The sequence below is a fragment of the Pezoporus flaviventris genome, unplaced genomic scaffold (genome assembly GCF_033815535.1).
Source record: "Pezoporus flaviventris isolate CSIRO_AGI_PZ_B2104156 unplaced genomic scaffold, CSIRO_AGI_Pfla_v1 ptg000023l, whole genome shotgun sequence".
Taxonomy (NCBI): Eukaryota; Metazoa; Chordata; class Aves; order Psittaciformes; family Psittacidae; genus Pezoporus; species Pezoporus flaviventris.
Window position 1 is genome coordinate 2,787,298 of NW_026892571.1, and position 16,411 is coordinate 2,803,708.

General features: G+C 39.8%; 1 protein-coding gene across 4 annotated transcripts in view; it reads right to left on the bottom strand.

Moving 5' to 3' along the window:
• Window positions 1–16,411, bottom strand: part of SLIT3 (slit guidance ligand 3) — a 518,888-nt gene that overhangs the window by 144,867 nt on the left and 357,610 nt on the right. For all 4 annotated transcript variants that reach the window (XM_061456398.1, XM_061456397.1, XM_061456396.1 and 1 more), the window contains 2 exons: window positions 12,854–12,925; window positions 950–1,093 (listed from right to left, as the gene is read on the bottom strand). In XM_061456398.1, the coding sequence (XP_061312382.1) occupies window positions 950–1,093; window positions 12,854–12,925 (216 nt within the window). The remainder of the gene's footprint in view (window positions 1–949; window positions 1,094–12,853; window positions 12,926–16,411) is intronic.

The window sequence follows — 16,411 nt, forward strand, 5'->3', positions numbered from 1 at the left end:
GTTTGCAGTTATATTTATGAACTGTCACTTAACAGAGTTAAGTACAGAATACAACAGGATTTCAGGGAGTAGGAAGTGAAAGCATAGCAAAAAGCGCCTCAAGATACTAAAGATTACTGTTGTAGTAGAGCCTTTCCTGGTGTGAAAGGTCCAAAGAACAAATCAGCACATAGAGAGGGGATATGGGATTGGTCTGTAGCTCTAGAAAAAAGGCAGAAGATGGCAATCACTTGGAGTACTAGAAATGGGAGAACAAATCAGGAAATTTCATGAAAAAAGTGGCTTGCTGTGAAGCAACAAGTCCATCCTATGTACTGGCCACAGGAATGCCAATAAAACCCCATGGAAAAGGAGGAACTTTTAAACCTTAAGGGTGTTGCCTCATAAGATTGACAAATCATATACCTGTAAATGAACCTTCTCTGTCGCCCCTGTTAATGGATGCATCTCTGTACATACACAGCATGTTGCAGCAGCAGAAAGCATGGTAGAGGTGGGGAGCATAACTGGGGAGGAGTTGTACATGCTTTCAGAAATCAGGAACTATACAGCAGGATGCAGACCCAGTAAGGAGAGATGCCAACTCATTAGCCCATTAAAAACTGTTAGGCAATGGTTTTAAAAGAATTTGCTGCTCATATATTGTACAGGCTCAAATTTACATATTATCTTCCCTACAAACAGGATGAATGAATTACTCTGTGAGCTTAAAACACTTATGACATTCATGTCACTATTGGCAGGCTGCATCGATAGCTGGCTGTGCTGAATTTATGCAATACTTTGTTTTCTTGTGCCTTTTATTTCTGTCAGAAAAGGAGGGGCTGGTGTCTTTGGGGTCTCTTCCAATTGCCTTCACAGATTTTTGTTAAAAAGCCTTTGCAAAGACAGGCAACAGCTTTGGGAGTGAAAGAGAGGGCTGTCATTTATGCTACGCCTTCATACTCACAGAGTCTGGATCGATCGGAGAGGTGCAAAGAGACCCTTGCTGATGGTCTGCAGTTTGTTGTCATAAAGAGATAGCAGCTTGAGATTATGCAGACCTTGAAACGTGTTTACCCTCAGGCAGTTGATCTTATTGGCATTGAGAAGCCTGAAAACAGAGGAAGGGTTTATAATTCATTAATCTTGAAATAATCAAATGAAGATAAGACTGAACTGTGGAGTTAAATCTGAAAAAAATAACCCAGTCACCAAAGTCAACCCACATTTAAAGGTCTTCATTTGCCTGTTACATTTAAAAAGTGAAAACCCCACAGTCAACATCAGTATTCTCATAGTGGGGGAATACACATGTCACAGTGCTGGCTACCTTAAAATACTTAAAATATGTCTTTTTTTAAATGCCCAGGCCACCCCTCCCCATTTGTTCAAAATTCTATATAAATATTTGAAGGTGCCTTTAGCTGTGTATCTTCAGCTTGATATACACAAAAACTGCAAATACTCCCCACCCTGCAATTCCATGCACGCACTCATACACCAAGGCCACAGTGAGAAGAACCCTTTTTTATTCTGGTTTTCTCTACCAGCATCTGCCTTAAGTGAAATTGTGGAATTTTGTCCTCTTTTGATAAGCAGTGTGAGGATAATTTAATCATGGACAGAAAGAAAACCTGATTCTCCTCAGAGGCAAGAAGAGAGAAGTGTAGGGTCTGGACTAAAACTTACTGAAAGGCAAGGTCACTTCATAAGTAAGGGTAGGCAAGCCGTGCACCAAGTTGCTCAAAGGAGTTGTGCAGTCTTCATCATTGCTGCTGAATAAAGCCATGAGCAACCTTCTCTGACCTAGTAAGGAGGCTCTGGTTCTCCAGTCTCATTGCTAGTGGTCACCTGAGGTCCCTTTCAACCTCCGCTGTCCTACTAATCTATGAACCTACCCCATTCCAGTTACTCCAGATCCCTGTGGAGGTGTGGAAAAGCAGCACAAAGGCAATTTACATCCTTATTTTATTTTGCACCTCTAAACAGCAGCCCGTTGCCAGAACTAATCAGTTCAGCCAGAAAACCTTGGATGGTACTTGTGCAAGTTCTCTTAGATTGTTCAGCTAGAGTTCTGTCAGGTATAACAAGTAGATACTCTCAAGAAGCTGGAGCTCCCTCCAAGACACTCAATCACAAAGACACTTAAGGTTGTCACTGTTGTCTGCATATGCGGTATTTTACACTAAGAAGATAGTCAGGAAACGACCTGTTCTTCTCTCAAAAGCCAAAGCCCACATCTTTAACTACTATCAACCTGACAAAAATGGTACATTGCAAACATATGATGCTAACTCAGTTTTCTTGATCACAAAATTCTTGCTACTTAGTCAATGAGTTTGAAGAAGCTTAATATTACAACACTGTGGCACTCTATGAGGCACCATACTAATACTAAATCAGAAGACTAATGTCTTTCTGAGCAAAAAGGAAAAGATCTCCTCTATTCTTCAGCAAACAAATATACCATCTTAAACACATCTCTAACAGCACAGGGAGCTTCCAACAAACTGCAGATACACCACTACAGACAACAGGGCAACCCCTCAGGGAAGAAATGCATGCTAGTTAGCTGTTTTCCCTTTGCTCCAGAAGGTACTTCCTCTGCACAGCATCCTGCCTTTGCACTGCTGAAACCTTTGGACCATTGTACCCTCATTGCAGCTCCCTGCTCCTACTGCTGTTTTGGCAGAGCCCCGTTACTGCGGTAAATGGCTATGGCAATTGTGATACATAAAAGATGGAGTACTTGCGTAAAGCCCTTTACCCAAGGAGAAAAGGAATGCAGTGCTTTGGAATAAGAGGGCATCAGAGCCCAACTCACCTTCTAGCCTACGGAAAAGTCAATACCAATTTACCCAAATTTTCTTTATATGGTGTCAAAATCGAAGTTTGACCTTAGATAAGAGAAAGTCCCAAAGAAGGCAATGATGGATAAATGAAATTACCTCTTTTGCATGAACTAATAGCTAAAAATAAGCAGAGCTAGGACTGACCCCTCTGAAATCTGTATTTCGGTGACTGATAATTGCATGACACTTAATCCACCAGAAGTAAAAAGGTAATTTTCATATTAGGCTACAGGAACAGTTCCTCCTATGCATTTGACTTCTGAGATTCTGCTCCAACAGCAAACACCAATGTCATCTCTTGCTACTTGTTTCTTATTGCCATTCATACATCCAAGTCAAAGTAGTCTCATTCTCTCTCAGTTCTTGTGCATTATACATTGCTTTTTCAAGCTTGGACATTATTTATTCCATAAAAAACAGGTTAACACGTTATTAGAAGGCAGAATCAGCTACTTAGATTTATTTCCTGGCATGCACTCTGGTATTACAAACCCTTTGGTTTCTATCCCCTGCCCTTGTGCACTAGTCAAACATGGTCTTCTGGCATTGTAAATCAGCAGAGATTGGTTCCATGACAGACGCCTGGTACCTAGATTATATAGGAAGAAAACTGAAAGCAAGTATGTACTTCCATTTATTTTGGTGGATGCTAGTTTTTTCCCTAATATTACAGTAATATTTTATGCTGCAAGCAGTACTTGTGACAAAGCATAAAGCTGACATGAAAATAATCTCAGTCACAGAGAATTTATAACTGAACTACAGTTGTATTTGTATATGGGGACAACCAGTACGTCTTCCTGTGCTGCTTAAGAAGTGCTCACACAGCAGAGCTGCACTGTGCAGGTACTATTCACTTGCAGAGCTTGAAGTCTAACCATCATTGATCCCGCTCAATAAACCCTCGGATCAAAGCTGACCTAGAGCTGCACGGAATAAGCAGGACTCGAAGCCATTCTCTGATTAGTTTCAATAAAATATGAACAAAACCAATGCTGCAAATCAGAATTTACAGTGTGGCAAGTTTTCCTGGCATGAATGTTCAATGACTGAGTTCATGGTGTTATTATCTGTGGCAGTTCTGTAGGAGCCAAATACCAAATACGAAAGATGCTGATCCTGTAATAACCACAAGTACAGAGGCACACCCTCTACTTTAAGCATCAGAGAAAGCAACCTGGAACAGGAAAGTGCTTGTACAGGATGTTTACAAGTGGGAATTCAGATCCTACACAGTTTTCTGAGGTGACAACATCCATTCTGTATATCATCTATACACTATACATGCAGTCCCTAAATGTAGAGAGGACAGAGAGTGTGCTCAATAGTAATACAGATGTGGCCATACTGGATGGATCGTGACATAGATCAATGTCCCATTTCTGATCAGAATCTGCAAGAAAGGGGGGCAGGGCGCAGAGAGAGAAAGAAAGCAAAAAACTGTGAGAAAGCTGAATAAATAATCCCTAAAATATTTTTCCTCCTACTTCCTGGGAGTTAGAGGATGACTTTTGGCCAGAAGCATTAAGGTTCATGTTCCTTCCAAAAACTCTGTTATTTTAAAGTATCCCCTCTATGACTATTCCCCTATATAAATCCCAGTTCTTTGCTTAATCTTTCTTCACTATCATAGCCTCCCCAGTGGCATCTAATTATTAATAAGATACACAAGGCTGGCCTCACAGAGAGTTAAAAGTGGCTCTAAGAAAATGTTTTTAAACTAACACAAAGGCATATGAGAAAAACCTCCTTTAGGAAACAGAAACACTGACCTTCCTTAAACACTGAACCATGCTGTAAAATAGACAAAAGGTTCCTTTCCATTGGACTCTCACCAAAAGAAGAGACAGTATTAAAAATTGAGTCTTATTTTAGCAAGCATTAGATGGTATTTATTTTGCCCCAATTCATGGTGAAAGTAAATTCCACTGCTTTCCCTATTTTGTTATCAGCTTGATTGGCTGAGATTTACACACGGCCTCCAGATGTGGTGCAGCATTCAAAAGCAGGTTAAAAATTCAAGTCGAAATAAAACTGCCTGCTACCCAGAGGGATGATGGATTATGAACTCAAGTCTCCATTTCCATCCCTCTGGCTATGTTAAGAGCATAAAGAAATCTCTTTAAGCCTAGGACCACCACAGAACACAGGCAAATGGTTAAAGACCTTGTGGTTTACACGCCACTGAGAGCAATGAGCAGAGCAGTATTGCAATTCCATGAACCCATTTCCTGAAACAGTGCGTTTGTCCACACACACTGAAATAATAATGTGTTTCAGCTAAGCCCTTTGAATGAATGTGTGCTGAAATGGCACTGTAATTGTATCAGCTGCTCATAAGGACCATCTGCATAATTAAGATGGTCCCGTAATTGAATTATATGCCCAAACACAGTTTCAAGTGATTAACATTTAAATAACATTTTGAACTCCAAACCCAAAATGAATGAAAAAAATTGTTTTTTAAGAGAAAACGGGGATGTTTATAATGGCTTTTACCCTTAGCAATATTTGTATTTTCAGCTCAGTGAAGTCCAGTAATCAAACTATCAGCAAATAACTATATAACCGGGGGAATGAAACAGCAGCCTAGCAACCTTAACCCATGCTGGAGACTGCAGGTTAACTTCTGGTGCTACAGGATGGACCAGAAGTCACCCAAGGTACATAAACAAGCCTAAAAGGAAAGTATGAGGGAGAAAAGATGCACAGAGCCACTGGGAAACTTCTCTTTCCTTTTCAGGAGGTTTGTGCTTTGACAGCAATGACAGCATGAGGAGAATGAAAATGTTTGGCACCCCATGAACTGGCTGGCACATCCCACATGCCAGACTCCACTGCTGAAAATGAGAACTCACCAGAGAAAGGCAGATGTAAAATGCATAGGAGACTTGTATGGGAGAGGAGAACTGGGTAACAGTTTTGCATGGGTAACAGCAGAGTACAAATTGACTTTTATACAGTATCCCTAGCCAAAGGCTTTGCCTACATTCAAAGGCACTACAGGGCAGCAAAGAAAGCACCCTTGGCAGAGAACATTCTTTAGGATATACAGTACCTGTTATAAAATAAAAAATAAATTTTGCATGCTTTTTTTCAGCATTTTCTCTTGAAATTTCCAGGGAACCAAGAGTCACCTTTGATTTAACACAACTTACTGGGGAGAACAGCTGAAGCACCAATACGGAAGTACCTGATCAGGTACTGCCATCAAAGCAGTCAATGACAAGGAATGTCTAAGGACAGAGTTGTTTGTACCCCTGCTTACTTATTGGCAAAATACTTGTAGTAGGATCCAGGACCATTTTAAAATGGCCTGGAGTGTAGGGCAGCAATGTGATTGCCCCTCACCAAGACAGAGAATCCACTAAAATTTACATTTTCTATGTGATGACTGACCGCTGAAGAGTCTGTCAGTGCTTCAGCAACCAGTGACCTGATAACCAGTGTGAAATCATCATCATGCTCGCTTGAACCAGCTTCAAGGGTTCCTCCATGTTCAGGAAACTGGACGATGGTGATGAGAAATTTATTCAACGTGAATTAAAACGGGAATGTTGCAAGCTGATAAGGAGTTAAGAAGGAAGCACAGAGCATTTTGAAAGTCCTGTTTTGGAGAGATTTTTCAAGGCCTCCTTTCATTTCTGATCTGTAAGACTGCAACTCCAGTTGAACGCCATCCATAAAACAGTACTTGTGTTACTACTTTGAGAATTATAAGCACATGTTATCATAGCATCTGGACTTCTGTTCCTCAAAATTCAATAGTGTCTAACTTAGGCATGCAGATCAGGTCACGGTTGATTTTAGGTAACCACATAATAATTCAGATGCACAACAGAGTAAACACATTTTCTCTTCCTGCACTACCGGGAAGTTAGTTTCTTGTGCAATAACAACTAGGAGAGTTTCTGTCAGGTGAGTCCAGCTTGGAGCACCGGCATCAGAAGAGCTAATGAATTACACGCTGACGTACAAACTAGCGGTTGCTTTGGGAAGCTGCATGCAGATAGGCTACAGAAGTGATACAGAAAGGGCAGATGCTCTTGCAGTCTTTCATTAGTGCTCAACTGTAATTGTATTTCTGTGTCTGGCAGATGCTGCTCGCTCACTTTAACAGCAGTTATTGAGTTTAGTAATACCACAATAGCAGCCTAAATGCAAAAATCTGAAGGAAAAAAAGCATGAGGCAAACAGCTTGAAAACAACTCTAAAGCTATTAAGGAGGACTGTGCAGAGAGCATTCTGTCCTGGCCCAGAAGGACGAGGACTGCATAGTATCTCTGCTGTAGCCAGGAATATCTTGAGTAATCAAGGGGAAAGTTCACATGTCATTTTGCTAAGAATTTAGAATCACAGAACCCAGAAATGTCATAGCTTGCAAAGGCCCTCCAGAGGTCATCTGCCTTGAACACTGCTCAAAGCATGGCCAATTTATAGATATTCGATGCAGATATTTACTTTATCCGAGAAATAATTATTTCATCAGGTCACAGGTTAATCTGGACTGGCAGAAAGCTGGAGCAGATTCTTGTGCTGTCGGACTGCCCAAACCAGGCTGAGCCGTAAGGTCAGACCAGGTTGCTTTGAGTTTAACTCAGTCTGGTCTTTAAAATCTTCAAGGACAGAGAATGCGCAACAGCCTGCTCCACTGCTGGGCTTCTTGTGAAAACGTTTCCTCTTACATCTAGACAGAAGGTCTCTCTTTTAATGCTTGTTTACTCCAGGAGAAAAATGAAGAGCTCCATAGAACATGAAGCTTTTATACATCACTTAAAGCTCAGAAGATTGCTATGGGAAGGAGGAGAGGCTACTGTGCTATAAAGGACTTGGAAATGGAAAACTGTAATTTCTTTATTTTGACATTTATATACTGTTTAATGTTTAATGATGCATCACTCTTTAATTATGTTTATGTATCTACCAGTGTAATGTATACAATACAAAACAGTGGAATTCATGTACATTCCTCACAGTAATTTTGTATTTCTTTCTCTCTAAATATACTTTGTATGAGCTTGTGCTTCACGGGATTTTCTTTGAGCTTCTAACAAGCTCCAAAAGTATACAATTAATAACTGGTAGATTCTATTTTAAGCTCTTAAGTACTGGGATTCAACTCACAATTACAATTCAACACAAGCACTTCAAACTTGACAAATTTGCCATGGAGACATTTTCCAAGCAACCTCTCCAGAAGAGCTATGGGAGCACCAAGAATCAAGCTGTTCATCCAAGGAGAAACAGCCTAAAAAGCAGGTTAAAAAGAACTGCTCAAAGCAAGATTTCACTGGTTTAATTTTGGGAACACTGGTAATAGCAGTTCCTGACAGTACATCCATGACTTGCCACTTCATATTAGTCTATTTTAAACAAAGGTCAGCTGGAGTTGTAAATATGAGATCTAGCTCCAATTTTAAACCAGGTTAGATGCTTGGATCTGGAGGTCTAATTTTTCACCCCTTTCAAAGTTATTTTGCCTGTTAACATGTCAGACTTCAGGCACTAATATGATCATTGGTCTTTTCCAACTACACTGTTGAGTTTTCCCTAATGATCAGACATTAGGGAAAAGAGGAGAAGGCTGTAAGCCTTGGCTTTGTTTTATGAGAGAGGAATACAACAAACCTCTCATTTTAATATATATGTATCCCAAGAGTGTATCTACTTCTAGCAACATCAAAATGGAGTCCACTATGGGGATTCTCTCTTGCCCAGCGAGCCATGGGGATCTCAACCATAAGCCTTAGAATCAACACACCTGAGCACTTGTATGATCAGTAACTATGCAAAGTAAATTTCCTCAAGGAAAAGGATTTATTGAAAACTGATACTTGCCACATATTAGAAAAATGAGGTTTCATCCCCCTACATTATTCTGCTATACAATCTCTTTAAACAGTACAGATTTTATGATACTCCCTTGTTCCAGAAAACAGAGCACTGTGAAGCATACAGTGTATAACCATAATAAAAAGGCTCCCAGAATGTTTGTTTTAATATGGTTGCAGAGAGGAAGGTCTATTACTTAGATATGAAAAAGTCTGTTAACCAACTTTGTGCCCATTATCCACAGCTCGCTGTCCTGAGCCACTTAACTCCTGTTTCACAGCAGGCTGGCTCCGCGTATTTGCTCATCTGGGAGCAAGCAGGGCACCCGTCAGCTTTATCTGTCACAGGGCTGCTGAGAAAGGAGTTACACAGTGTGATGTGGTGTCCCCTGCGCAGTGACTGGCGGAGGTCTGGCAAACTCAAGGGCTCCTGAAAGAACTTGTCCACATTCCAGGAAAAATGAAAGACAGGAGAGAATGACTTTTAAATATAGTCCAGTTTCTAGGCAGATCAAGGTTAGTCAAAAGCCTCCTGGGCAGGAGTTCAAACTGGCCACATCTAATGGTTACTTGAAAACTTCCACCTTACACTGGAGCCCTTTTCATTCTTTTGATATTTAAATGCAAGTTATACACAAGATGATAATTAATCAAATACTATGTCACATCTTGGATGGATTGTGGGCCCAGTGAAATGAGTTTCACTTTACTGTAAAAAAAAAAACAAACCAAAAATCAGACTCCAATTACCCCTTTCTGGAAAACAGTGCAGTTCCCTAAACCCCAAACAGACCTGAAATTCTCAGAAGACACTTGATCCAACCTGCTGAACAGAAGAATGTATGAGGCTAGGTTAGAGCAGTTACGGTAGCTTCCTAGTAGCCTCTCTCCTGGCAACTTCAAACAGGAGATAAGGAGAATGACATAAAATCATAGAATCACAAAATGGTTTGGGTTGGAAAGGACCTTAAGATCACCCAGTTCCAACCCCCTGTCATGGGCAGGGATGCCTCGCACTAAACCATGTCACCCAAGACTCCATCCAACCTGGCCTTGAACGCTGCCAGGGATGGAGCATTCACAGCTTCCTTGAGCAACCCATTGCAGTGCCTCACCACCCTCACGGTAAAGAACTTCCTTATATCTAAGCTGCTGTTCCCCAGAACAGACATGTAGTTGGACTTCTGTAACAATGCTTGCTGCTGTGATGGTTACAATTGCAGACATAGAAAGCATAAGATTTATGAAATCAGCAAATTAACAGAAATCCAATCATAACTATTTATTTGAGGACTATTAACTACTTAAGATAGCTAATTGTAATGAAGATTTCAGAAACAACATTTTAAATCAAACCCATGGGGATCAAAAAAATAACAACAAACCAACATAAACACCCCCCACCTTCCACCAAAAAAACTTCATTATCTAACCATGCCTGGCTAGTTTCTTGCCAAATATAATACAATATTGGCTTACCCACCTCTGTCTTAAATGTCAGAAATACAGAATTCTAATGCTAGCCAGGTGGTCTAAAACTTGTTCGGATTTCTTAATTTCCCAGACACCAGAGCCAAATGGGGCAGCTGAAGATGCTGTCATGCCTGAGCTGAGCATTACTTTGCCCAGCTGCAGTGTTTCTGACATCAGTGATACTGTCTGCAGATGTAAGGCACTTACACAAACCAATTCTGTCAGAATAAAAGTGGAATAATCTGGACCTATACAGGATATTTAAACAGAAGGAAAATGACATTTCTGAGAAACTCTGATGAGTCTTATCCAAACCAGTAAATAACAATATTACTGCTCTGCAATTTCTTAGTAATTACTTTTTCCTTCTAAATACAATCTGAACGATTTTATAGAGGACCACAATAATCCCTTTGCTGATTGTGTCCTGCTTTACCATAACACCAGCGCACTTTCAGAAATGCTTCAGTTTAGGAAATTAGACTGGCTACCAGGGTACCTTAATCAGAGCATTCTTATCAGTGTGTCTCCAGACTAATAAGAAGAAATCCAATCTAGAGCCCACTGAACACTAAATTACATCTAATCATAGGGCACCCTTCCAACTGTTCAACAGCAGGTCTAAAACCAACGAATGCCATTTATTTTTTTCTGGTATCCATTAAAATGCTACAAGCAATCCATAATAGCTGCTTCAAAGCCATGGCTGGAAACGTGTGCAGAGATTTGTTTGCATTTAAAGCGTGATCATTCATCGCTTTCCTTGCCAAAAGCTACTTCAAACACTTTCAAGAAGATCCGGAAAGGTTCTAGAGCCACAATACTCTTGGAATCCCATAATAGACAACCTACTCACATGTTCATATGCTCAGCTTGAGAATGTTTAAAAGGTTGAAGTACAACACCTTTTAATGGCTCTCTGGCATATATATTTTGCTAATTCAAATTGGAAAATGACTGCATCTTAGCTTAAACATGTAAAAGCTGAAAGCCAGCACTATGTTCATGCAAAGACTATGATATAAAGAAGTTGAAACTGGCTTAATGCTTTATGCAAAAGTTCTAGACCCACATTTTTATAGGACACCATGAGCCACATGCTGTGTATGTTTCTTTTTCCACTGGGAAAGGTCCTATCTGTTAAGTGTCCAGGGTTAGACAGAGCAACTGTGTATCGCTCTGACCTTGCAACCATTAAATATTTGGGGGCAAAGACTATAATAAAGCTCAGATTTCTCTAACATAGTTTCTTTCTCAGAGGTCAAAGTGACAAGTTAAATTTTAGCTCTCATTTTGGTTGCATCATCTTCACTGTACTGAGTACAATCTGAGTCTGACAATGACTAACATGTCACTTATATCAGCATGTACCAAGTCCCAGCTTTGAAGGACTTTCAAGCTTATTGTTCTCTCACAGGGCAAAGTACTTCCCCACTAAATACACAGTGTTCATTTACTGCACAGGCTGGCCACAAAGACACTGAAGTACAATGAACTGGTGAGGGGTGGGACAGGGAGAAGAAAGAAGCTGCCAGAAAAAGTATGTGCAAAAGGTGAAGACAAGTGAACTGGCTGTGTGCAGGAGGAGATAAACAGCTTCCAAGCTCAAGGGTTGTCATAATCGAACCAGGTGCACTCTTGCTTGTCTGTCTCTAGAACAGGGTGTATTTGCAATTAAGATCTTATGGATAAATTACACGTCTGAGCAGTCCTTAACATATAGAGCAACTATTCCAGGCTTCAGTTCTTCGGTGTTGCTTCTGGATTTCTAATGGAAACCTATGCTTATTTTTAGATGGCATGTAAGTGCAGCAAAGACTGCTAGCATAGAGTGATAGGTTCAACGGGAACCATGAACTTTTGGATATTCATTTCTGGTTATGTCAACTCAGTAAGAAAGGCTTAAAATGGCATGTCTAAAAGTTACTTCATAAACGTTATTGTTCTGGTCTAAACCAGAACTGATGAATTTATCTTATATCACCTTTACTTTCTGAGTGCATCATCCATGATGGCAATCAGAATGTTAGCAATACACATATTAACCACACTTCACTTCTGCTCCCTCTATTGACTGGCTGAAATGATAGCTGATTTCTCTCTTTTTGAAGGAGTTACTGGTTCCCAAAGTGATTATGGAGACAAGAGTAAATGAAATTTGCAATTTCACATCTGGGTTAGGAAACTTGTTATGCTACATTAATAAATACTGAAGAGTGTATGTATACATCTTACCCTGCTCATGACTGTGTGTTAAATCACACATGGTATAAAATACTCAAACAATATATTGTGAAATTATTTCTGTTGCAACTAAGCCCCATTGCCATGTTGCTTCCATATGCTTGTGACACAGAAGCCCTCAAGGATCTATTCAAGCACAAATGCTAAAGGTGTAAAAACAATCAGGCAACATCCCCATCCACACATCATCTGGTGACCCAATTTCCTTTCTTGGACTTCACCAAGTCTTCATTTCCTCCCCACACTTAAATCCTCTGTGTCTATTATCCATTATGCACACTGTGCTATAAAACTGTTGGCACCTTCCTTTTTTTCTTGAGCCCTTGCATCCCTCTTGCCTGACAGAGAAACAACAGCCTAGCACATCCCAGTGAGTTTTCAGTGGAAAAGGTGATTATAATAATGTCAGAAGCTGAAAAAAACAGTATATCAAGCTAGGCTGTAAAATAAAGAGGGAGGGATCATACTCACAGCAGCTGCAGAGACACAAGATCATCAAAAAGGCCCTGGGGAATCTCTGTGATCTTGTTTCCATAGAGCACTCTGAAAGATTCAGGAAGACAAAATAAATAACAGACCAGTTTAGTGTCCTCCCACCTCTCTGCATTATCACCTTTATTGATCTTGTGCACCATGCCCAGGATCTGTGGGCATTTCATTTCACTACTTATCTCATTTGCTTTTCTAAGAGCACATGGTACTAAATGAGTCGTTATGATTCAGGCTTCGTCTGGTGTTGGAAAGCATTTTTAATGTAGAAACTGGACATCGTCCAACCCCCCTATCTGAAATATTTTTCATTCTGTTGAGGGATTTTTTTTTCCCACCCTTTTTAGAAATATTTTAACCATTGAAAGACACACTGTCTGATGTAAAATCCTAGAATTCTGCTCAGCGATACTGAATTTAAAAGCCAGGGGAGCATAAGCTGGTTGTAGGTAAAATTACATGTAAGTGAATTGCTTAAGATACAATAATTGGCATTAAATGTGACAGAGGCACCACTGGATAAAATATTATGGCTTCACCAGCTGCTGTTACCATTTTAACTAGGTAATGAAAAGAAATTCAACCTGAACTGGAAACAGACATATATTTCAGAAACTCAAAAAAGATTTAGGTGGAATTTGGTTATAAAAATCAGTAAAGACCATAAATATACATAACCTGATATCCATTATTCATTTTTAATATTACAAATATTTCCCTTCTAATGGAAAAATGCACATTTCTTCAGAAATTGAACTAAAGGGAAAACCAGACAAACCCACCATTATGCTAAGATGTGTTACCTAGCGATGAGAGCAGAATCATATGTGACAGGCACACCTGAATTTCAATCACAGCTGAAGTATTTACTTGTGTCATTTCTGCAGTTGGCAAAATTTGTCAAGCCCAGGAAGTGAGTAGGAGCTTACGTGTGTCCTGGTAAACGGGAAGAAGATTTCCCTCCCTCTGAAAATTTTACTCCTTACCTAAACATTTTAATATGTTTCAAATAGGTAAAGCCAGTATTGATGTAATTTCAATGCTTTCTATAGGACACAGTAAATGCTTATAAAGCAGCTCATGCCAAAACTTTGTTCCTTATGTGCCATTAAACTTGTTAATTCCCTAACGTTTTAATGTGGAATAACATGTTAGCAATTAATCAACTAGCCATGTGAGGCTTGGCTGCTGCCTGAAATTCTGGCTTATGCTGTCTTTCAACATTTACAACATTAGGGTGGGCTGAACATAGTGAAAACCAAACACTCAGTGTGATGGACCATTTACAATACCCTCTGGCCTTCCCAGAGTATCGCCACTTCAGTTTACTCTTCATCAGTCATTGGAACTATATCACCTCTGTGGGAGAGTTCCCAGAACAGCTCTTTTCTGAGCCTAAATAAAATGAATCTAAATAAAATAACACCACTTAGATAGGAAAATTTAAACTTGAAACTTCAGTTTTCATTACTTTTGTAGTTTAGCAGGAACTGAACTCCTAACTCAAGAAACTAATGATCACCCAGCATTCTATTTTCTCTCAACACAAGTTTGCAGAGTCAGGAGGTTGGCTTTTAAATGTACTGTTTCACTTAGTGGCTTTTTGTGAGTAATGTATGCTAGTGCTGCTAAATTTTTCTGTTTCGCAACTTCAGCTTCAGAAGACGCATACTATTTCCTACTTTAACAAAATTTCATGCAATGTACATGGACTTTTATACTCTACCCCACACTAGACAGAAATGATGGCTGAGCTTTGAGAGGTCTAGCAGGTCCATTTAGGTAGCAGTTTCAAAGTCACTGAATTTCACTGGGCTCTAAACCAACGTTCACATGCTGACTCTCAGACTTCTTTCTGAACAAAGTAACTGATGTGAACCCCTTTATCAGGAAGCAAAACTTCTGCAAATAAAATATATGAGGTTAAAATGTTAAGTTAATGCCCACAGAACCCAGTATATTTCCACTTCAGTTTCCCCACTTTCTGAACATTTCTTTAGCAAGTGCATCATCTGTATACAAAGTTTAGATTCTAAGCTCTGTGATGTTGGATGAACATCTTCCTTAGTTTTGTGGAGTAGCAGGATCATCAATGCTGATCAATAGTGCACAATAATATAGCATCTGAAACCGAGTTCAGAAGCTAAGCTCTACAAAATACCCATGGAAAGTAGAAATAAAAATCCCTATTCCAGAATAAGAGTTATTCTGGCTTACACTTATGTAAGGTAAAACCTTAAAGAAATGTCAACACACCCAGTGCAGTTGCTAATCATGGTACTACCAAATGTAAATATCAAAATAAGACTCTTACTGGAGTAATTTTTCACTTTTACTATAAGAATCAGAAGGTCATAGTGCAGTGTTCCATTGAACTGAAAAGCCTGGATGTGTTTATATCTCCTCTATTATTTTGAGCAAAAGAAACCAGAATAAAATAGCTTACAAAATAAAATAAAGCTTCAATTTTCAGAAGCCATGTAAAGAAAAGCAGCATTTCCCAACCTAATTGGGCTTATGTGCATGTGGCACATTAACACTGGAACAAATTAACAGCTAAACAAAAGTCAGTATGAGAGCTCAGGCACTCGTCTCTAATTCATATTCATGTTCAGCACTACACGGAGCCAAATTAGCTAATGCCATTGTCTGCCTGCCATGGCAGAGCTGGAGTCAAATGGTCCGACAGAAAGAAGCAAAGAGGAGGGAAGGGGAAATACATAATGCATTGCATCTCATTTCTTCAGCTCCTTATTTCCATTTCCTCTAATAAAAAGCACAGAAACTCATTTTGTCTAAGACAGGCAAGAATACTCATATCAACAAATAGGAATCTTGGTCAGGTTCTTGATCCAAGATGTTTTTGTCCTGAATGTACCAAGTGCTGCACTGCTAACTACTAGGAATGAGCCAGCCTGCAGAAAGGACAGGCCAGGTTAGGTTAGGGACACCCTGTTACTGCAGCTGCTTTCCTGTATGTCCTGCCATTGGGTCCATCTCACCGCCATGCATCAGTATGTCCAGAACAGCAGCCTTAGGGAAAAGAGAAACCAAACAAACCCCCAAACAGAAATACAACGTCAAAAAGCCATAACAGGAACCTCAGCCAAGTCAATTAAAGAACTTCATTTAAATTTCCAATGTTATTACCAACAGGGATACATTTTAGGAGATCTGCCTATGGCATTACAAGTTATAAAACTCTGTGTTCACTTCTACCCTTCAGATGTGTTGCAGGACATGCAGGTGTCCTGGCTCCTGTGCAAGCTTGGCACAGCAGCACAACCCTCCTCCTATCCCCTAGCACCTGACAGTTTAGACCCCAAATATTTTTTATTAAAAATACACTAACAAAGTTAATATCTAATAAAATCAGCTCAGTAACTGCTGCCAATAGACAGCACATCAGTGAATCAGAATGACATTTATTAGAACACAAAAAAAATATGATACGTTTTATTGTGTGCTCTTGACTGTTCATTTGCTTCTTAACTTTGCTGAGAGACCAAGTTAGCCACACGTCTGACCAGCACCATTCAC